General features: G+C 48.2%; 1 protein-coding gene across 3 annotated transcripts in view; it reads left to right on the top strand.

Moving 5' to 3' along the window:
- FRMD4B (FERM domain containing 4B) overlaps positions 1-22,210 on the top strand; it is a 1,720,334-nt gene that overhangs the window by 716,407 nt on the left and 981,717 nt on the right. Inside the window, exon 1 of one of the 3 annotated variants that reach the window (XM_069643812.1) lies at positions 17,572-17,803. The exons of the other annotated variants lie outside the window; for them this stretch is intronic. Within the exon in view, the coding sequence (XP_069499913.1) occupies positions 17,642-17,803 (162 nt within the window). The 5' untranslated portion in view covers positions 17,572-17,641. Of the gene's footprint in view, positions 1-17,571; positions 17,804-22,210 lie in introns of those variants that run through there. 3 annotated transcript variants of the gene reach the window in all.

The following is a 22,210-nucleotide window of genomic DNA, read 5'->3' as shown; positions in this document are numbered from 1 at the left end:
TTTTTATGTCCAGATCCTCAATACTTTCAATGGAAATATCATACCCATCAACATTTTGGAGTTGGCTGGGAAGGGGTGTGAGTGAAATCTGGCAGTCCACCCCGTCCTGAATTTAGTTGGTCAAAAGCCCTTTTTGACAGGAGGGTGGCTTGGGATCCAGTATCCACCAGAGCTGATAATTCACACTGACCTTGCACCTTAACCGGTACATAAAATTGGCCTTCTTTCTCCTCCACAGGGCAAAGAAAGTGTGAGTTATTTGACAGCTTGGTGGTCATTTTCCTATTATTGAACTCCAACACTGTGCGATCTTGGGCAGCTTCTGTGTCAGAGTACGGGAATCTGTAAAAAAAAACTTTGCAATTCCCAATGGGTGTTATTGGAGAATCCCCTTTTTCCCCATCTCCTTGGCTGTCCCCAGTTACCTGGCAACAGTTCTCAGAACCTGTTTGGAGAAAGGACACCCTCTCCGTTTCACTTCTGTTTGGCTCACATGTTTGGGGTTGAATAGCTTCTAGTTCTGGGTTAGTCTCCATACTTACCCTGTCCCACTCAGGGTCTTTTGGGACCCATTTTTCTTTGGGAGGGATCCCCCATTTTTGAAAGAGAAGGTCTGCTTACCTGAATCCTCCAGGGATTCTTCTCTTTCAAAGGGGATAATGCAGGTTTCTTCCACAAAGTGGGTTCTTCTTGGCCTCTCCTACTTACCCTTTGCTCTTTGGGTTCTACCATTTTGGGGGTAGGAGAGACTCTTTCAGGCTGAGAGGTTTTTAGGGAGTCTGTTTGAGAGAGAAAGAAGCTTCCTTAAGGGCTTGGCATCTCTCCTCCACCCGGGCCTCCTCCTCCGGAACCTGTGTTTTGTCAGAGGTTTCCTCCTGTCATTTCCCCCCTGGGGCATCAGACCTGGGTGTGGGGGAATTCTGGGAAGCAGGGTTAGGTTAAGAGTTGGCCTGAGCCCTCAGCATGCGCCCCAGATCATTGGTCAGATGCTGGACCTGTCGCTCCAGTTGCAAGACCTTGTCTGGGTGGTAGGTAGGTCTCAAGTCATACCTCTGCTGCTACTGAAAGGGGTAACTGTCCCTTCTCCCGGAGTAGCTTGGGTACTGGAAATTCCCCCCATAATTTTCCATCCTGAATCTCCCTTCTCCCGGGTTCATGGATCTATTGTCTTGTAAATGGGGTGAGAGAGGAGGATTGTTTTGGAAGTTCTGGTTTGGGGGATATACTTGGGGGGGAAGTTCAGATTGGGAGGTGGAGTGATGTTTCTCTCCTAATGGAAGTTTGGAGGGAAGTTTCAAGGGGTAGTATTTACCTGAGTAGTTCCCCCCCTTGGGCCGGGGAGAATATACATACCCCAGGGTTGGTTTAGTACCCTTGTACCTAGGACTATAGGTGGCCGGGTCAGAGGGATCATTGTTCTGCGCTCCTGCTTGATTACCATTCGATTGGGCCGGGTTGGGGTGTCCCTTCTGCTTTCCATTTTGCTTGTTGGCAGGAGGGTTATTTTTATGCCCCCTGCGTCTCCAGATCCAATGGAGGGGTCGTTTTTACCTCTGCCACCTTTGCAGCAGCAGGGGTGTTAGATGGTTTCGGGGTTTTGGTGGTATTTTTACTCTCAGTAGGCTTTTGAACCTCATAAATCCTGGTGGCCTGTTCAATCACCCAATCCTGGGTCCTATGCCCATGAAAGTCACGCACCAACTGAGTCATTATATATTTGGGGAGAGCTATTGTTGTTCACCCGCCGGGAGATGCCTGCTTTAACTCCTGCACAAACTCCTTTGGGTCCTGATCTTCCCCACACTGCAAATTATATGCAGCCTTACGGACCTCTTGTGGGTTCCGATGGGGGGAAAAATGTTTCAACATGGCCGTTTTATAAGTGGACCATTTATGATGATCCTGGTGCTCCAGTCCTGCAAAGAAGCTGGAGTACTCAGGTGAGAATGTCCATTTAGTAAATACTTTACAATTCACATCATTCCTGATCTGGAATGATGCCATGATCTACTCATAAAGTTTCAAGTGCTCCCATATCGGATTATTGGCATTCTTGTGGTATGGGGTCAGGAAGCTCTTTATGGCCTTGATTGTTCTTAAACCCTTGCTCTGCTTCGCTGTCATTTTCTTCCTATGCACCTGCGTCCATTCACCGTCTGACTGAGAACTGCTAGCGGTACTCCCGTCCCTGTCTTCTAGGCCCTCTTTGTCTTTATGAGACTGGGTGTATCTCCCAGAACCACAGGGCTTTGACTCATCTCGCCTGGATTTCTTTTCCGGCCCAGGATACAACCCAGTTTCCTCGTCCCTCCTACCGGGGAGTCTGGGGAATTCCCCCCCTTCCCCTGAATATACAGAGGTTTTAAGAATGCCCTTCCTAGGCTGAGGGTCAGGCTTGTCTCCTTCAGCGAAGTAGACAAGGTGGTCTATTTGTAGTTGCATCTTCAGCCAATCTAACTCCCTGACTATCTCCTCTTAAGAGTTTTTATGGTGTGAAGTACTTACCATATTATTCCTTACTTCCCAGGACACACTGGTCTGGCCACTTTCTGTTCTGTGTGGAAGAGATGAATACTCCTCAATATCAGACAGGGACTATCCTTCCTGATCAGTTGGTGTGATGCTGGAAATGCATTAGAGGGACAGGGCCTCACTGTTCTTGTCTTGTAGTCCTTTTTCACGTATGTTAATTATTGTTTTCTGCCCAGGAGTCCATGTGGGACTCCTGGCAGTGCAGCTCTTCCTGTTTTTGGCTTGGTGTACAGACCCATGGAATACCCTTATGGCACCCATGGGTGGGGGTGCCACCCTATGCCCCTAGTGTATGTTTTTGGGCACCTGTATGTGGCCCACAGAGCAGAGTATGGGCTGGTGGCAGCTCCATGCTGAATTTGACAGGTGCTCTGAGTATCCTCCATTTTGGGATACCCAGGCCCTGCCTTTGGAATCAGTTGATTCCTGATAGGAAACAAGATTGCCTCTGTGGCCTCTTGCTTTCTATTGCCTGTTACCTTGTTTTCCCAAAGTCCTGGGAAGCTCTGACTCTGTCCCTTCCCCCTGACTGGCTGTTGGGTGGAAAGTCCATATATGGTGTTGTTGTGAAGTCCTGGCCAGAATGGCTGGAGCCTTCCCAGTGACTGTATGTTGTGGGTACACCCTGTGGGTGGGACCTGGGTGAATGGAGTGTGTGGCCAATATGCACTTCTTGTTGTGGCTGTCTGGTTCCTGGTATGAGAGACAAAGACTGAGACAGCCCTGCCCGAAACTGGTATGAATGCAGTGTGTAGTGTTGAATGGCTGGGTACTTGCCCCAATACACATTCCTTGTTGTGAGTGTCTCAGAGGGAGGAGTATGGCTGGAATGCACTGTATGCCTGATTGGCTGACTGACTGCATGAATACCCTTCTGTATGATTGGCTGCTGAGTGTGACCCAGCAGTGTGGATGAGAGGCGGAATAGTATATCTGGGGACCTCTCACCACTGGAAATTGTTCAGAAGCTGTGTCTACACTTGAAGAGTAACTGGAACTGCTGATCCTCGACACCCAGCTGGAAGAAGAAGACCTGCTGCTGCATTTGCTTCGACCCGATCCAAAAGCTGTCGAGGACTGATTCGAGAGAGGACCTGGCTAGGTGCCCTCTTCCCGTGCTCCGAGGGACTATCGAGCACTGCTAACCTTCGCTGAAGCACCCTGGAAGTCAGACCCTCGAAAGGCTGCCGACCGGAGACGGTGACCGCCGAGGAGAATGAAGTGAAGCAGCCGTCCACCGACGCTGTCAAAGTCCATTGCCGTCGACCAGAGTTCGGAGTATCACTGTAACCGCTAGAGGCCCGTCGAAGCCGTGTTTCCCAGAAGGGGGGACCACTTGCTGCCATGCCGCCGACGACCAGAGCCGCCCGGTAGCTTTGCGTAAGACTGTTGAATCGAAAGGACTCCCTTGTCTGCACCGATGATCACTCTATCCCACCGGAGAAAGTCAAGGACGCCGACGCGCCGAGGAGAATCCGCCGGTGGGTTTCCCGCCACCAGGGACCACAAAGACTTTGACGACTCGACGCCCTTGTTGGGCCACAGTTCTTCAGAAACTCTTTGTGGTCCTGAACTATCCAATGCCGAGGTACCCCGCACACCTCATCCTCGCAGGACGTCGCCGACGAGCACCGCCTGGATCGACGCCGTGGTCTTGGCACCCTCGAATTTTTCATCGACACCGTTGATGCCAAGTTCACCTTCTTCGACGCCTCTCGACGATCCGTGGCTCCTGCTTTAAAAGGAGTCACTCAAGAAGGATCCATCGATGCCTCTTCGAAGAACTCTGCTCCACCAGGTACATTGGGGGGTGGAAACATTATAGGAGGAAATAAGACTTATAGAACAATATATGGACTGGGCTTGTTACATCTCTTTGTTTTACAGGTTGCCCAGGTGGGGGGGTCTCCACACAGAACTGTGTCCAGGGGTAGGGGCCAGTATTCTGCCAATTGTTCTAATCAACTGCTTTCCTCCTATGTCTATTGTTGGTTACCTTCATTAATTGATTTGTGTGACATTTTAACCAGTTAGAGTTTATGCACTTTAATGAAATCTGATAATAATTGTGGTACCACTTTAGAACTGTATATATTTGCCATTGTAGATTTTCTGAGCACAATGTGAGTTATTGTTATAGTGTACATAACCTTGAATATTAATTATATAAAGACTGTGTTTTCAGTAATACGGTGTGTGGACATTCCTTTGTGGGGGCTTGGGGACTACACTGTACTTAAGAACCAGCCTGCATCACCTCCTGAGAAGCTAGGCCTTGATTGCTCGTCCATTGCTACCGTAATAGATAATCTTGGCTGGGGTCCTCTGTTCCTCTGCTCTACCATATAGAGAGCAGAAGTACAGACACCCCCCTCCAGTCTTTACAGTTGGACTAGGCCTTGGGAAGTCGAACTGCCTCATCTCGCCCTGTTCAGTATAGGTGGCATGCATGAGGTCAGTTCCCATTTGTGTATGAGAATATATAAATGACTGGCATGGGGCTCTTGCCGGGAAGGATGCCTCACCTTCTTCAGTGGGCCTTGTCCCATATCCTGATTGGTCACGGTGCCTCAGGTCCTGTTTATAATTTTCAATTTCCTTGGTGAGACTCTCACACCTGTGTCTCTCTTTCTTTATTTGCTGTTGGTAGTCAGAGAGCTGGCTTTTTAATTCTGACACTAATGCCTGATTAATCTTTTGCACCCTGCTCTGAGCTACCAACCGATCCTTTGTTTACTGCACCTTCTGCTGAAGTGATTCATTCTCCCTTTTTGAGCCTTGTAAACTGTGTGCATATTCAAGGCACTTTTCCTTCAGGAGACTAATCTCTTTATCTTGTGCATCCCTACATTTGGCTGCCTCTCCTATTCAGCTTCGATTTGCCTAACTCGCTCTACAATCTCATTTCTTTCTTCTCTAATTCTAGTCCGTTCCTGAGAACCTGACTTTCCCTTTTCTACCTCCATTTTCAACTGATTTATCCTGTGTAATAGGACGCTGTTAACCTGATTCAAGGCGTCTTTTTCCTGAATCAGCTGCGTCTTCTGTTGTTTCAGAGTATTTACCTGCTGATATATCTGTTCAAAGTAATTTTTGGAATCAACCCCTTTGATAATTAGTTGACTATTTTCAGTTTTCAATTGTTTTATTTCTGTTTGGAATGCGATAATGTCCTCCAAAGAAACTCTATTATAAGCAGCCTGGTCATTTAGCTTGTGTTGCCGTGTGCTTGGATTTTCTACAGACTCTTTTTGTGCATTTTCCAGTGCAAAGAACTGTGTTTCACGCTCTACACTCTCTTGCTACAGTGTTTTTAACTCAGCTTTGAGTTGTTGAACAAGATCCTGGGGATGTGACAGGTCTCCAGCCTGATTCATCCTATTGCCTCACTATTTTGCCAAGGCTCTTCTACTAAGAGCAAATGAAAATATAACTGAGCAGTTAGCTGAGCCATTTGTATTTGTACATCATGAGCAGTTGCGGTCTTATAAAATGCCTCAAGTGCTTTGTGCAATATCCCAGCTTCAACCCAAATATCACTGCTTGCTGAGGTAACCTCCCACACAATTCTGGTTTGCCAGTTTCCTGCATCGTCCTCAACCCATTCTCCTTTGAGAAATAGTTTAGTTAGGAGGTGCTTTATGGCTTCCCCAATTTGTACAGTACTCATTTTCACAACAAAACTTTCTTTATGCAGGGGCAAACCTTTTCCTGCTTGATTTCCTCACTCAAATACATTCTTACACATTCTTAATTTTCTACCTATACACCTCCCTGGAACTCAGGAGTCAAGTCCTAGCTGCACTTTAACAAAACAAAGGTAACTTTCCCTCCACTTTAATGCAATTGCATAAAAATGAATGGACTGTCACAATGTACTTGTCATGGGTCAGGAATAGGAAGCTAAATCCCGGCCACGAGCCCCCAATTTGTAACAGTGTATTGAGAAGCCACCCTCAACACAGGGAGTCCCTTCTCTCCCGACTCAAGTGGTTATTCAATAAACTGTTTAACAGATTCTTTTTTTTAGCCCTATCTCAGCCACTTATCATGCCCCTTGGATCCCCCTCCCCTGAGCTAACAATGAGCCAAGAACCAGGCTGGTGTGCAGGAAATATATTGGTATTTATTAAATTAACAGTAATAGAAATGATCACGAAAATATCAAAAACACTACTTTATCAGTGGCACAGCACAATCAACTTCACTCATCATAAATAAATCACAAAATTGAGTTGAAAAGAACACAGACACAATTCTTCCCTTTCTGTAGATCTCAATTCACAAAATAATTACACTGATCAATAATACAATTTCCCACCAAATCTTTTGGTTTAAAATAAACACAGGGTAATTTATTGCTTTGTTTTTCAGATCCCTCCCTTGCTTTGGTTTATATTGGGAAGTCAGACAGAAAAATGTGAATGCTTTGGGAATTTTGGATTTCAGACCCTCCTTGCTGAAAAGCCTGTGTTTGGGAACCTGGATAAAAAGGTTGGACTGATTTAAGAACAAAGACACCCCTCTTCCTTATAGAAGTTAGGGTCAGCTTGACAACAAGGATTGCCCAATTAAATTATAGGCTATAATTTTCAGCGCACACTGGGAAGTGAGCTTTGTTAATTTAGAATTTTTAAAAAATTCACCCCGTAGTGTCTTGCCAAATGGGGAATTAATTAAATTAATATTTTTGGTTATATATGGCTAAGGATCTACACAGTTTTGCCACCCCCCCAACCCACTATAAAGGGAAAGGATTCAGGGCAAGCAGACACCCCCCACGTTTTGATTTTCCAGAGCTTAGTTCTACTTACTTATCAAGCCTCCGTTTAAGGTTCAGGAGAGTCAGCTGCATCTCAGGAGACTCTGGACAGATAGGGCAGGGGTCTAGTCACTCCACTCTCAAAGATGGCCTCCAACTCTCCACCGCAGGACCCAGTCAGCTTTGAGGCCTTCCTAGAAATAGACAGCTCCACCTAGATTAATTCTCCACAGACTCCTTTTGTGTCCCCTTACAGCTGTGAGGTGGTAAGTTGTCACCCGGTTTTTGTGTGTCTCTCCTGTCCTAGTGCATTCCCCCTTATATAGCAGAAATTACATAACCAATTTTACAATCTTGGGGAAGTACCCTGCAATAAACCCTGCCACTAGGATTGGACAGTTACTCCTCTCTCTCCTCTCAACCCAGCCTCCAAGTCAGGATTAGTTTAGAGGTTTTGAGCTCCATATGGAAATTCTCATTTGTAATCACCCTTTTGTTCTCCTTTCAACTTTTTGGCGAAAACTAGTTATGTATCACAACTTCATAATTTTACTAGCAACTGCCATACCAAACATATTTTCTGTTAGCTGATCATGGAGAATTATAAAAGCCGACCGCCAAATTAGTACAATGTAGCATGGCCATGTGGCACATTTCTGCTGTTTCCATAAAAAGTACAACATTTATGAATATGCAAGTTATTAAGCATATACCTAGTTTCATTTTCCACCCGCTTAACAACTCTCACATTTGGAACATGTTCAGATCAGCCAGAAACCTAGTCTACCTGGCCATTACATTTCCCAGAGTCACAGCTAGATTTTATATCCCCAAAATCTCCTGGAAATTACATTAAAAATGGTACAAAAATAAAATCAATCGACAGTATGGTTGCTACAAAAAGTCCTAAATTGTAATTGTGCTTTTAAATTTATTGTGAATTTTCATGTCCAGCAAATGGGAGGTCTGCTTCATCCAGCACAGCCATCTGTCTCCCTGGGCCAGCCTGTGACCAGAGGTTTTTTAATGAGTCTCTTTGAAGTTGGTAGTTTGCTCTTTGAAGTGGGTGCTCCCAAATTTCACACATATTAGTTGTGCTTCAGCCAAGGGTGAATTTCATTGATGCCCCTGCTTTCAGAGCCAGCAAGTCTGAAGGACACTGGGCTTTCAACACCTTCAGCAGCACATTTTATCATGTGACACCCAGGCTGGAAGTGGGAGATTTCCTTTGTGAAATTTTGACCACAGCCAGAAACAGGTTTCCCATGAAGACAAAGTTGATCTTCAAATGTCACTGGTGTTTTGTAGGTGAAACAGAATATACATTGCTTTTGTCAACCCACACATCATGTTTTGTTTTCCAGAAATTTATCTGTGAGCAGTGATATTTATTTTCCAATTTTTCTTTTTAAAAACCGTTTTTATTTGTACACACATGTGCAGGCCATTTTTGCTTTCAATGTTTAAAAATCCTGCATTCCATGTGACAGGGATCTGCCTGTGTCCAAGGTAGATCATGAGACCTGTCAACACAATAGGACACGCTGCACCTTTTCAGGCTGTCTGTCGACCGTATAATGAACTGCCAACATTCCTTTTTCTGAACTCATTTTTTCGCATTATGGGTTTTCTAAACACAATAAATAACATCACACTAAGTAGTCATGTTACCTAATTGCCATGAAGAATACGTGAGGTGAATCCTGTGTTGGCTACCATCACTGAGATACATGTTATATTCCCTGTGCTCACTTTAGATACAAATTAATTATGAACAACAGAAAGAGTCACAACCTTTCATTTACTGCTCAACAAGATTTCTGCACCACAGCTGACTCACTTTAGTACTTATCTCCATTATTTTACGAGGTTTCAGGCAGAGAGGCAAACTAGTCAGCAAGCCCGGTGATCCTATATTTATCCAGCCACTATCAACATACAAAACCTAGCAGTGCAGTAGATTCACAACCTGTGCCTACTACCTAGTCAAGAAACACTTGTGTACAGACGTGTTATAAATACTAAATCATATCATATCATACATGCTCTGAGAAACAATACATGTCATTATTGTCCTTTAAAATGTGTGTTTATCTGCTAGGGCCCAATATATGCCAGCATTGGAATGGTAAACAAACATGCTCATGCTACCTGTACCATAAGCAGATGATGAGGCATGTCAACACAATATTGCAGAATGGCACAACTTTAATACTTTAATATTGCCAGTACACAGAAATGCATGCCAGGATTGCCCTGTAAAACATATAGTCATGCTGGCTAGGCCCAATATATACCAGTATATATGCCAGTATGTCTTGGTAAAACATGTTTCCATGTTGGGTGAGCCAAATATAGCCCAGTATTGGCACTGTAAAAACACATGTTCCTGCTGGCTTTACAAAGAATATGCAAGCTTGCCACTGTATAGCATGTAGACATTGATTGTGCCAAATATGATATAGCATGCCATAGGAAAACAATGTTTTCTTGATAGCAGTGCCCAATAAGTACCAGCATTGCACTGTAAAAACACTGTCAATATTTCCAGTACCGAGCAATATATCTTAGCACTGCTCCTTGTCATGATGTTGGCGCCTTTTGCCCAACATTCTTATTGCGCTCTCACTAACACTCCTTACCTTTGATCCACTTCACCTGCCAAAGATGGACACATACACTGATACACACACATGAACACATGTACGCAAACTCACACATGTGCATACACATATATTCAAACTCACTCTCGCACACACATACCTTCTCAACCTTCGTGCACACAGACACTTTTTACGCGCACCTCTTTGCTTGTGTCATATTCTCTCTCAAGCCCCCCAGTCTCCATATTAGTGGCGTCATGTGACAGCAAGAGTGATGGGCCAGCACAGAGCATTCTTCCAGTCCCTGCTGTCCCTCCTTGGGAATAAAGCTATGGGTGGGCACAGGAAGAAGGGAGGGTTGACGGACTTCGATGTTTTATTGAAGGCCTTCATTGTACACAGTGAAGGCTGTGACATCGTGGTCACTGGTGCTCAGGTCTCCCTGACTACATACACAGTACTGCACATGTAGCAAGACCAGGCCTGCTTTGCAATGGCCCAGGCTCATGCACAGCACTGTGGTGGGTGATAGCGTGCACCAGTCGTGGCATTTTATATGAATCTAAATATGTATAGATTCTTTGCAAACACTCTGCACTGCTGCTGCAACTCCCTTTGCATTAGGGTTTCTAGTGAAATGTACTCATTCCATGGTGCATATGGAGTTCAAATCTTACATGACCCATATAGTATTGAAGTGTATAGAGGTGGTGCTTAGTTCCCCGGTGCACCAGCCGCCTTTAGGGCTAAAACGCCCAATAATTTTCCCCGCATCAGCAGAAGACTAGCCACCAGTTGCAAATGGTTCCTGGCCACTTAATGCTGTGCTTGGAGATGAGAAAAACTATTCAGTCGCTGACCCAGTCAGCAAGATGTAAAAGAGTTGGACCCAGATCACTGGTTATTGAACTTAACCCACATTTGTAGGTAGTATATATTTATTGCATCATTAATCCATTACAGTCAGAGCGTCATGTCCACAGGGTCATCCAAAGTGGAATTGAAAGTCGATTCCGGTCTTCTCCTGCTCAATACCAGATTACCAAACTAAATTATAACCTGGGCATTTGTCCACTAGCTATGCCGTTTGTATCCAACCTTAATCATTTTGTCAGCCCCCTTTCGTTTCCCCTCGAGTAAGGTGCTGCATGAGACATTTCCTTTGGTTTGGCATAACAAGGCCGCAGATTTATTTTTACATATACATAACCACTGCAAACAGGTATTAAAAATTAGTTCCAAAAGGTGTGGCGACTGCTCCTCGTCCTGCTTCCCCCTTTACCTCCATATTGATTGCTGGCACAACTCCCCCAAGGCCTTCGAGTCTGAGAAACCGCCTGCCCCTGCAGGTCTTTGCGGACTGGGGGAGCGCCGTTTGTTGGGGGGAAGTTGAGCCCCAATTGCTACCGCCAGACACCCCCGCCGTTTAGGCTCCCAGGAGGCGCTGTCTAGAATGGGTGAAGCCCCTTCCGGTTTAGCAATGGCTCATTCGGAGTCTTTGTCTTATCATAGGTTGCCACAACCCGCCACGCCAAAGGTGGGTTACCGCCCACCGTGGCTCCCCCCTTTCCTAGCTTATAACTCCAGTAATTTCGTGCAGATATTCCAAAAAAACAGATCCATTCCCTGCTCCAACAAATGCACCCCGTCCTTCAAGTAGTACTCCTTGTTTTTCAGATTGATCAAACCATGTCTGATATGCTGAAAGCCTCTCCCTTTGCAAAACTTAGCCATGGCCCAGTTCAACTTCCTCCTCGAATTTTCCACGGCTGCCTGACTCTCGGCGCCCCTCCATTCGCGCCTCGAGATGATTTCATACCACACGATTTCCGTGTCCTCCAATTCCGCCGATAGCTCTTGAAATGACGACATCATTTCCCTGAGCAAGATCCCCCTCCCCAGACCAGCCAAATCGTTGCCGCCGAGGTGCACCACCAACACATCAGGCCTCCGATGCCCCCTCAGGAGACTGCGTATGTGCCCCTGTAGCTGTGCCCATTTCATACCCGGCACTCCGTGCCACTGCACCCGGTATTCCCCGGCGGTCAGCACCTCCTGCTTGGCTGACCAGCTTCCCTTGGCCCTTGACACAAACGAATGGCCCACCACCCAGGCAGACCGCCGCCTTCCCTGCTTTGGTGCTACTGCGAGGAAACAGGAGGGAGGAACCGTTAGTCTTACATTTTTCAGGCCTGACATACCGTTTAAAACAACCGGACCTCCAACCCCCAATCTGTTTGATTGCCTCTGCTCCCAGGCCCATCCCTGCCGCAGATGTAGCGGCCCCTATCCTGAAGGAATGTGTCCCATAAACCCCCATTGAGAACCCCGCCTCCCCCAGTGTCCTGTCCAACACCTTTTTAAACTGAAACAGGCTTAACGCTGACCCGTCGTTATGTACCAGAAAAGGGGCCTCGTCCCCCGTGTGACACCTTCGACTCAAATACCTGCTTACGCATCCTACTGGACAGACCGGACTGTCCTGTGTACTCCCTAACGTAATCTTTCTGCCTTTCCCTGTCTGATCGGTCTTGGATCTCCTCAGAAATATGTATAACCGCTCCCCTTGCACCCATATGTCACAGCTCCTAAGGAAACTCAAGCCTTTACCCTTCTTGTTGGCTGGCACCAGCTCGCTTACCCTTAAAGCCCCAAAAAATGCCAGTGAGAAGGCTGCTGCAAACAATTATTTTTCATACTCGTCCCTGCACACCACCCCCAAGCTCCTGATCAATTTGTGCAACTTCCCCACATCTATGGGCCGCCTCTCGTCGGGTTTCACCGTCACCTGTTTGGCCCAACCTCTCATTGCCATCACAATGTAATGCTCTCTAGTGGGGTCGGGCCTGCCCCCCAATTTATAGAAATGAGCAATCGCTGCCAGGTGGTAAGCCACCCACGCCCTGGACCTTCCTTGTTGCCAAGACCATCCCACGAAGGCACGCACAGGCCTTTCCTTTTCACTCTCGGGCAGGATGTTGTTTTGAAAGGCCACGAATCGTTCCCAGCACACTTTGTATCTTCGCATAGTGCCTGGTGCGAGAGCCGTGTCGATCACTGCGCTCAGATCTCCCCAACCAATCCCCACCACTGTGTCTGGAAGGGGGTCATCCTCGTGCTCGCCTCTGGATGATTTTCCCGGAACCTTCCCCACTGCAAACGAGAAAGAGCGTCAGCGGCCACATTCTTAACCCCGGGTATATGTCGTACCCTGACCTCTGCATTCAGCTGCAGCAAGCACTTTGTAAGCTCCCTGAGTAGCCCCAACCCCCTACCATTCTTGCTAGTTCCTTGGTTGATAATCTGCACCACCGCTAGGTTGTCCGACCAAACTAGCACCTTTTTGTCTTGCATCTGTTCTGGCCAGAGCTTGAATGCCGCCACTATCGGGAACAACTCCAGAACCGTAATGTCCCTGGGGATCCCCTCGGACCGCCATTCGGCCGGCCAGGCCTGCCCGCACCACCTCTTGCCCAGGATGGCCCCAAAACTTAGAGCCCCTGATGAGTCGGTAACCAGATTCGGGCCATTTCCTTTCCCCAGGGATTCCTTCCACACCAACACCCCGTTAAAATGGTCCAAAAAGGTATTCCACATTTCCAGATCCTTCTTAACCTCCTTACCCAGGCACACGTGTTGACCTGCGTGCTTCAAGCCCACTGTTTTCAACTCTATGCTTCTAGCGAATGCTTTACCTGCCGGGATCACTTGGCCCGCAAAATTCAGGCTGCCAGCTAGGGACTGAAGCTCATTTAAAGTGGCTTTCTCTTTGCCCAACAATCCTGCAATTACCTCCTTCAACTTCCGTACTTTGTCTCCCGGAAGCCTGCACACCCCTGCAACGGAGTCAATTTCAATCCCCAAAAACACCAGTGACGTGACCGGACCCATAGTTTTATCTTTAGCCAAAGGAACCCCAAACTCTTCCATCAACTCCTGGAATACCGTCATAAAATCCTTGCAATCCTGCGTCCCTTTCCTCCCTATAAACATGAAATCATCGAGGTAATGGAGCATCCCCCTGACCTTGCTTCTTTGCCTTACTGCAAATTCGAGGAACCTGCTAAACTTCTCAAAATACGCACATGAAATTGCACACCCCATCGGTAAACATTTGTCGTAGAAGTACTCCTGTAACACCTTGAACCCCAGCAAATGATGGCTGTCCTTGTGAATTGGCAGCAAGCGGAAAGCCGACTCTGTCGGCCTTCCCCATGAGGGCCCCCACTCCCGCAGATTTTACCAACTCCACCGCATCTTCAAATGCTGCGTAGTGAACCCTGCATTCTTCTCCAGAAATGCCATCATTAACCGACTCCCCCTCGGGAAAAGATAGGTGCTGTATCAGTCTGTACTGCCCCTTCTCCTTTTTAGGTACCAGGCCCAACGGGGACACAACCAAATTTTTCAGTGGGGGTGTGCGGAAGGGGCCAGCCACCCTCCCCGACTGCACCTCTTTCCCTACTTTCTGTGTCAAGACTTCAGGCATTGCTAACGCCGATTTCAAATTACACGCCTCCTTTGGTCCTATTTGCCCGTGGAAAGGAATCTTAAAACCCCACCTGAAACCCTCCCATAACAATTTTGCATCACCCTTGTCACCATATGCATTCAGAAAAGGAATCATGGCCTGTAAATGTATTGGCGTTGGCAGCTGCGTTTTAATCATGCTTGCTTTTCTCCCTGCTTTTTGCGCTGCCCCTAGCCTTACCCTCTCGGCTGGCGAGGCTGTGCCTCGCTGCGCTTGCAGCTTTTGAGTGCTTGAACCTGCATGCATTTCCATAGGAGCACCTCCCTTCTGCAAACAACCAACATTCTGGCAACTCCCCTTGGTAGTTGGACCGGTTGTTTCAAGAGGAGTTCCCACAAAAGGACCCCCTGCCCCTTGAGTAGGACCCCCTGCCCGTGCCCAGGGCTGGTCTTTCGCTTGTAACACTCTCATCTACTGGCCTGGCTGGGACCGTTTTCGTGTCTATGCGCCCCCCCACATCCACTTCATCCCAGGTCATTGCTGGCCAAACCTGCATTTTGAGTCTAAAACCCTTATCATAATTGCTCCATATATCTCCCCCATGCTTCAAGTACTGCTCATGAATATACTGCTCGTACGCCAACAATGCCAGGCCATCTTGCGGGAATTTCTCTAACATAATAGTGGCATAAACCCTGAATGCCCTCAACCAGGTATGGATATTGAGCTCTATTTTAGGCCTCTCCCTCTCCTTCTGTTCCTTTTCCCTCTCAGTGGGCTCACTGAAACCCTGTCCCGAGGGGACCATCCCCAACAACTCCATAATATCCATGAACTCCTTCCTCCATACCCGCTCTTTGTATGCCAGCGGGATGTGCCATGCCAATGCATTATTCGCCACTCTGGCAGGTGCAAACCCCGGCATGGGCCTCCCGTATATTGTGTTTTTGCCAGCCAGCTCTTGCCCATGTACCTGTGGAGGAGCCTGCGCCCCCACCAAGGTGTTCCCCCTATTTGTGGTGTGTAGGCGGTGTTTGCCCCCTGCGTCGCCATCTGCCCTGGGTTCCCCCCCACTACTGGCTGACTTATGCTTACCACGGGCTGACTCCCCCCCGGGCCAAGCTGCTCCATGACTCCACTTACCCCTTGCGCTCCTTTACCCCCTAGGTTCAAGGCATTATTATTAACAGGTAACTGACCAATTATACCCGTCCCCCAAGCTTCCATACATTCCCTGAACATACCTTTCACCATCTCCAAGGTGGTTGGAACCTCAGCTGCTACCGCCGGTGTGGCTACAGGTGTGCCGCGAGGACCACCCATTGGCCTTGGAGCCTCAGCAGGAACAGGTGCCGGAGTGGCTTCAACTTCCTGCGCCCTCCCCCTTCCCTTGGGGTTGGCTTTCCTCTTCTGCGCCGCCGCCGCTTGCTGCTGGCTGTCCCTCGCTTTCTTGGTCATCACTCTTTTCCTTTTAACGACTGGCTCCTCCTCTTCCTCCTCGATGTCCAGCTCCTCCCTCTCCTGTGAGTGCACTTCCACCCATGCCTCCTCGATGGGTGTTGGTGGAAACAAGAGCGGTGACTCGGACGAAGTCCTCCACTCTTGGCGGGCGCCCGACTGCTGGAAGAGCTGCAAGTGCTCCTAAACCGGGCGCCCGCTGTATTTATGCCCCAAGCCCCGCCTCCTTCCTTTGTTGCCCTTTGCGGGCTTTCCCGGGCTCTTGGCGCCCTTTCCTCTGGCTCCTTTGCCGCCCTCTCCCCTGCCCCTGAGGGGGAGGGGCACGAGAGCGTAAAGGAGGAAGGCCCCTGCCCCGGTTATCGGGGTGCCTCCTCCACTCGCTGCGCTCTCCCTTCGTCACCTTCAAAAGACACGTAGTCAGTGTGTCCGAAGATGTGACCAATTCGAAATGAAATGTACGTTTTTCCAAAAGTCCTGCTGAACTCGAAATGTAACCAAATGTAACACGTGGGCAGCTTATTCACGATTGGTAAGTAAGAGTCCCTTCCTGGTTGGCACTGCAACATAACAGGACAGCAGAAGGCCCCTGAGTGATGATGGCCTGGGGCCTGGCCAGGTTTCCCCAAAAGCCTGCAATTTGTCCGAAAGATCAATTTCCAGCCAGAAGCATACCTTTCACCAAGAAGCGTTTCATTTTAGTGCAATAATCGACTTCATCACAAAACTATCAGCGCTGATTATTTCACGGATACCTTTTGTTCCTAAACCAACGCGCCGCCCCGACAGTAGTCGTGTGCATCGGTTATAGATGAACAATAACAGTTTTTGAGAATTCTTGAAGGGCAAACCTTGCTCGGTTGCGTGCACTCGCTAAACCTCTCTCTCCCAGAAGGGCAGGGCTGCCGCCTGAGTTTGCACAGGCTATAGGGACGGTGCCATAGCTCCCATGAGGGCCATTATGGAAACGCATATTCTTTACTGTGTTGTTTCCGCGAGCTTGGCTCGGAAAGGCGGCGCGGTTCACGATGAAGAAAAGGGGCGTTTTACCGCTAGATTGCATTAAATCCATCTAGGACGACAGCCGTATTTCTTGCACGAAATGTAATGCGTAAAAGTCCGTTTGGGGCCGGTTTTTGGCTGAGCGGTTTGCAGGGTGGCCCTGTTTTGCATTGGGTTGTAGAGTTTCAGTAGGGCAGACTTGGTTGCCAATGTGGGTGGTGTTCTAGGGTAGCGGTACCATGGGTCTGTTTCCAGTGTTGTCCTTGTTTATAGGGCCTGAATGTATTATAATACAGATAACTCGGCGTTTCCCAACAGCAGCTGAATAAACAAGACAGCAGCGAGAAAGGGATGCACACACATTACTCCCTTTGAGGCTGGTGTACAGCATTAGCACAGAGAAGAGATTATAAGACTCTGGATAAACAGGACTTGGGAAATATAGGTTTTCCACGTGCAAAGCGAAAGCGGGGCTGTTGTCTGGGCGCGTGGCACAGGAGTTAGAATGTAATCGGAATATACAGCACACGCTACTGTAGCCTAGCAGAGATTTCCGTGAACTGCTAAAGAGGACAAGGCGGTGTTGTGAGCGCCTGGCAGCGCTGAGGTACTGCAGCCGCCGCTGCTGGCCCAACGTCAAGGACTGGAGGCTGCCCAGGAAACACAATGAAAGAGGAGTTTGTTTAAGGCTTGACCCTGCCCTGTGGCGGCCGGCAGCAGACTGCCCTTTCCACTGCGCCCGCGGAGCGCTCAGCGAGGCTGCTGTGCTGCCGTCCACGGCGGTGCCAGACGCCGACGGGCGGCCGCGGAGGAGCCATGGCTTCCGTGTTCACTTGCGGCATGGAGGACCTGCTCTTCAACGGGGGCCGCTTTGTCTGGAACCTGGCCGTGTCGACGCTGCGCAGGTGGTACGCCGCGCGGCTGGGGGCATGTCAGCAGACCCTGAGGACCTGGTGCGGCGTGCGAGAAGTTTATCAAGTAAGGAACGCATTCTATTAAAACTCGTTCAACTGCATGAATATATTCCTCGGTCTGCGCGCTGGGCTACTATATGGGAATAAACTGTGCTACCTTTGACGTAATACTTTATATTAAAAAAAAGACCATCCTCAAAATACATTCAAATATGAAATGTGCGCAAGATAGTTCGATAAGAATGCTGTTTTATATAGCGCATTCAACCACAGGCTTAGCTGTTTCTTGGCTCTGTGAACATCAGGTGTCTTAATTACACCATTTAACGGCACTCATCGCCCCCAAAAGAATGGAAGGCAAAGTTGGTCTCTTCTGCGCTTCATGCGTCGGATATGCATAATGGGTGCGGATCTCTGCAGCGAGCGCTTAACTCGCGGGTCTATCTGGCCAGCTAGTAAATGGATTGCTTTAATCTGAAACATATATTTCGAAAGCACGATACCGGCTTTCTGTTCTGCTGCAGTTCAGCATCTTTGTGTTTTCAGTCGTTTCATCTTTTGAATGACAGCCTAAATAGATGTCATTGGAAAACTTTTTCCGAATAAACATTATGAAACACAAGTTTATTTTTGCAACCATTTGTCTCACCCTACATGTTCATATAGTGTTATTATGCGTGGACCTCGCAGGTAAATCATTTTTTTTTCCTTCCGATTTCCTTTCGAAGGTTTACACAAAACGCCGCCATTAATAATATAGCCAATCTCTGCCCATGTGTCAGGCTGCCAAGAGGCAACGGCCTCGTATTACGCGGGAGGGGTGGGGGGGTGAGTTGGTGATGCTATACAGAGAAGCAACGAAACTGTCGCCTCGCTTTAGGTCTCTTTTATCAGTAGAACATGTTAGTTGTGTATGGCTTCGCAACCATTGCCCTTTCCAAATGTCTTAGGGCTTGACTTACAAAGCGTTTTTCAATGAGATTGTACCATGGTAAAACGCTTATGTAAATCAGGAGCAGAGTCTTCCAATATGACATCATGTTATGTTATGTTATTTTGCATTTATATAGGGCCTTAATGTACCATTGATATGGTCTCAAGGCGCTCATGGGAGAGGATCACCCGCCAGGACATCAAGGCAGGGGCATATGGCATGTTCTCTGCTAGCTATGTTTCTTCTACATGTTTTGGGTTTCTGTGGAGGGAGAGGCGCCCCGTTATGTTTCCGTTTGGCTCCCCTCTTCACCTCCTGCAATCCTGGTCCTTGGGAAGCAGTGCAGAGGATGGGGGTGGTGGAGCAAACACACCATGCAGGTTTTGATTGGTAGATTTCAGTTATGGGGTGCAGTGCCCACTGCCCTCAAGGATTACTCGAGCTCTGATCACTCCCCGACCTCCGGATGCCAGCAGGGAGGTCGGAGTGACTTTAAATATGCAGCGCTCACATGTGGTAAGGAGTGCTAATGAAATGCGACCACGCACGTGTCTGTGTTACTCGGCTCTGCCTGTTTCCGGTCATCGCTGCCTCTTTATTTCCTCTCCCTCTTTCCAGTCACGTGAGGTGAGCACCCCCTCACTCACATGACTAGGGGTATGTACAAACACCACATTCCTCCCAAACTTTGACATTTTTTTAATAGTCTATCGACTCACTCGGGGGTTTCCATAAGTCTCTTGGTTTGGACGTTTCCTGGCGTCCCTGGACTTTGAGTGGTATATCCCATGTAGGACATACCCCCGCAGTTGAATGATTGCCGAGGTCTTTCCTGTAATCCATACCGGTGTTGATTCTTCTCTCATGGTCTTCTTCTTCTTCTTGGCCGTCGCCTGCTTTATCGTTGAGGTTGGGCGGTGGAAGCGCCTCAATCTGCAGGGGTGTCGTGTCACTTGCCTCGGAGTGTTCCTCGGTGGAGTCAGTGTCCCAGCTCCTTCAGGCACGTGTGGGGATTATTCTTTCCAGTGCGTCAAAGGTACCTTGCGGAAATGGGAGATGTTTTGTGTTACCACTTCCTGCCCTCTGGTGGCGGTTACCATGCTGTGGTCGGAGTTGAGCACTGTCCAGGGGCACGACTCGTAGGACAGGGTCATTTTCTTTGGGAGGATCTGGTTCTTGACTACCACAGTGTCGCCGACCTGGAGTTCTCAGTGCTGTGCTTGATGAGCATGGCTCTTTTTTCATTCTGTTTCTCTTGTGCCGCTTCAATGAATGGTGTGTCGGGTTCGGGGACTACCCAGTTTGGGTGTAGCGGTAGTTCAGCTTTAATAGGTACCCCAAACATTAGTGCGGCCGGGCTGACTCTTGTGGATGTGTGAGGAGTCTGCCTGTGTGACCTGAGGAAACGATACACGACTGGCAGCCATGGTTGTTGCTGGTCCTTTGCGATCCTTATGTTCTTATTCAGTGATCCCATGAACCTTTCGGTGTCCCCGTTTGCTTGCGGCCAACATGGGATGATCTTATGGTGGCCTATGCTGAGACTTTTTAGGAACTGTCGTAGCTTGCGGCTGGTAAAAAGGGGACCATTGTCGCTCTTCATTTTCCGTGGTATGCCATGTATGCCAAATACTTTTTCCAGGGCAGTTATGACTGATTGGGGCGTCTGTGGATCTGATCTGTTTGACTTCCAGGTATCTGCTGAATTCGTCTATTAGGACAAATAGGTGGCCTTCTCCGGCAATAGTACAGAAGTGTACACTGACTGATTCCCACCTTGTGTTGCAGCTGGGCGCATTTGCAATGGGCTCTGGCGACATTTGACTCTTTGAGGATTGGCACGCCGTATAGGTCTCAATCAGTTCAACTGTACTCTATTTTCGGCATTCACATCCAGGACTTGAGATATGCTTGAGTTTTCACAATGCCCTAGTGTCCTTTGTGTGCTAGCCACAGGGTTCTCTCCTCTAGCACCTCTGGCATGACGATGTGGTGTTCCTTTAGTATGACCCCCTTGTGTCTGATGCCGAACATGGCTTGCAGTTTCTCTTGCTCTGCTGCAGTGCAATGTGCTACTGCTGATAAAAAACGTTTTTTTCAGTCCCCAGACAGTATGGTGTGTTTTGTGCATTTGAGGCAGGCATCTGTTTCAGTCTCTTCTTCTATTTCCTGTAGTGCGATCGCCTTCGGAAGGGTGCAAGCTACCACATGGCATACATGTTCTTCTGTTTCCTTAGCGTGTTCTCTTTTGTGAGGGGTGGCTGTTCGTGGGTGGTCCCTGGTAGACCTAGGAGGTAAACCTGAAAATGGTAGCACCCCCACAGAATGGCTAGTGCCTCCTTTTCTATGTGGGTATAGTTTTGCTCCGCCTTAGTGATCACTCGGCTGGCAAAAGCAACAGGGAATACGGTGCCCTCCTGATCGATTTGTGTCAACACAGTGCCTAGTCCTACCGGGCTAGCATCAAACGAGTGTTGGTGTTGTTCGGACCATTCCCATGGTGTTTCTTTCTGGTTCAGCCTTCTTAAGGGGGCTGCAATGGTGGCTAGGTCTGGGATGAATCTGGCACAGTATGTAGCCATTCCCATGAAACTCCCGATCTCCGATGCAGGCCTGGGGGCTTTGGTTTCTTTGAGATCTGCCACCTAAGTGGGGACTGATAACACTCCTTCCGCATTGAACATGTAGCCAAAGAAATTGAGTTTGCTCCTGCCGCATTCACACTTCTCTGCCAGTAGGGTGAGGCCAAACTCCTCTAGGCATTGTAGGACCACTGAGCCGGTCATGGTATTCTTCTGTTGTTGCTCCATATACTAGGATGTCGTCGCTGATGTTGGTGGTGCCCACAAGGCCATTCAGGAAATTCTGGATTTCGTTTTTGAAACTTTTCTATGGCTGAGGATATCCCGAAGTTCAACCTCCGGTATCTCCTGATGCCTAGGTGGGATGAGAATGTTGTGATATAGCACGATTCTCGGGATAGGCGCATTTGGTGATAGCCTGAGCGTAAGTCTAATTTGCTGAAGTTCTTTGCTCCTGTTAGATCTACAATTAGCTCGTCGATTGTTGGGATCACGTGCCGTTCACGCCCTATGGCTACATTGGGTAGCCACATATCAATGCAGATTCTGACTGCGTTCTGTATCCGGGTTTCTAAACTACAACCATGGAGGATATCCATGGTATCGGTCCTGAGGTCTTCTCGATTATCCCATGGGTTTCCAGCTTCTCCAGTTGTTTTTATACTGCCTCGCTCAGGTGAAAGGGGACTTGGCAGTGTCTCAAAGCATTGGGTTTGATCGTTGGGGTAATGTGTAGTGTGACTGTTCTCCTTTGGAGGCATCCTCTGACTTGGAACACCTTGTTGTGCCTTGCTACAAGGTTGTCGATGTGAGGTGTGCTGAGGCTGAATGCGACTTGCACTAGCCTCAGCACGTAAATTGTACCATTGTGTGTAAGGTTTGAGTGGAATGATTCAGCCACTGGTAGCAGCTTTTTGCGTCCATATGCGAATAGTTGTACACGTCTGTCTTGGAG

The sequence above is a fragment of the Ambystoma mexicanum genome, chromosome 2p, assembly GCF_040938575.1.
Source record: "Ambystoma mexicanum isolate Mex_15411 chromosome 2p, UKY_AmexF1_1, whole genome shotgun sequence".
Classification (NCBI taxonomy): Eukaryota; Metazoa; Chordata; class Amphibia; order Caudata; family Ambystomatidae; genus Ambystoma; species Ambystoma mexicanum.
Note: the sequence above shows the minus strand (reverse complement) of the source record. Positions and strands in the feature narration are given on the sequence as shown.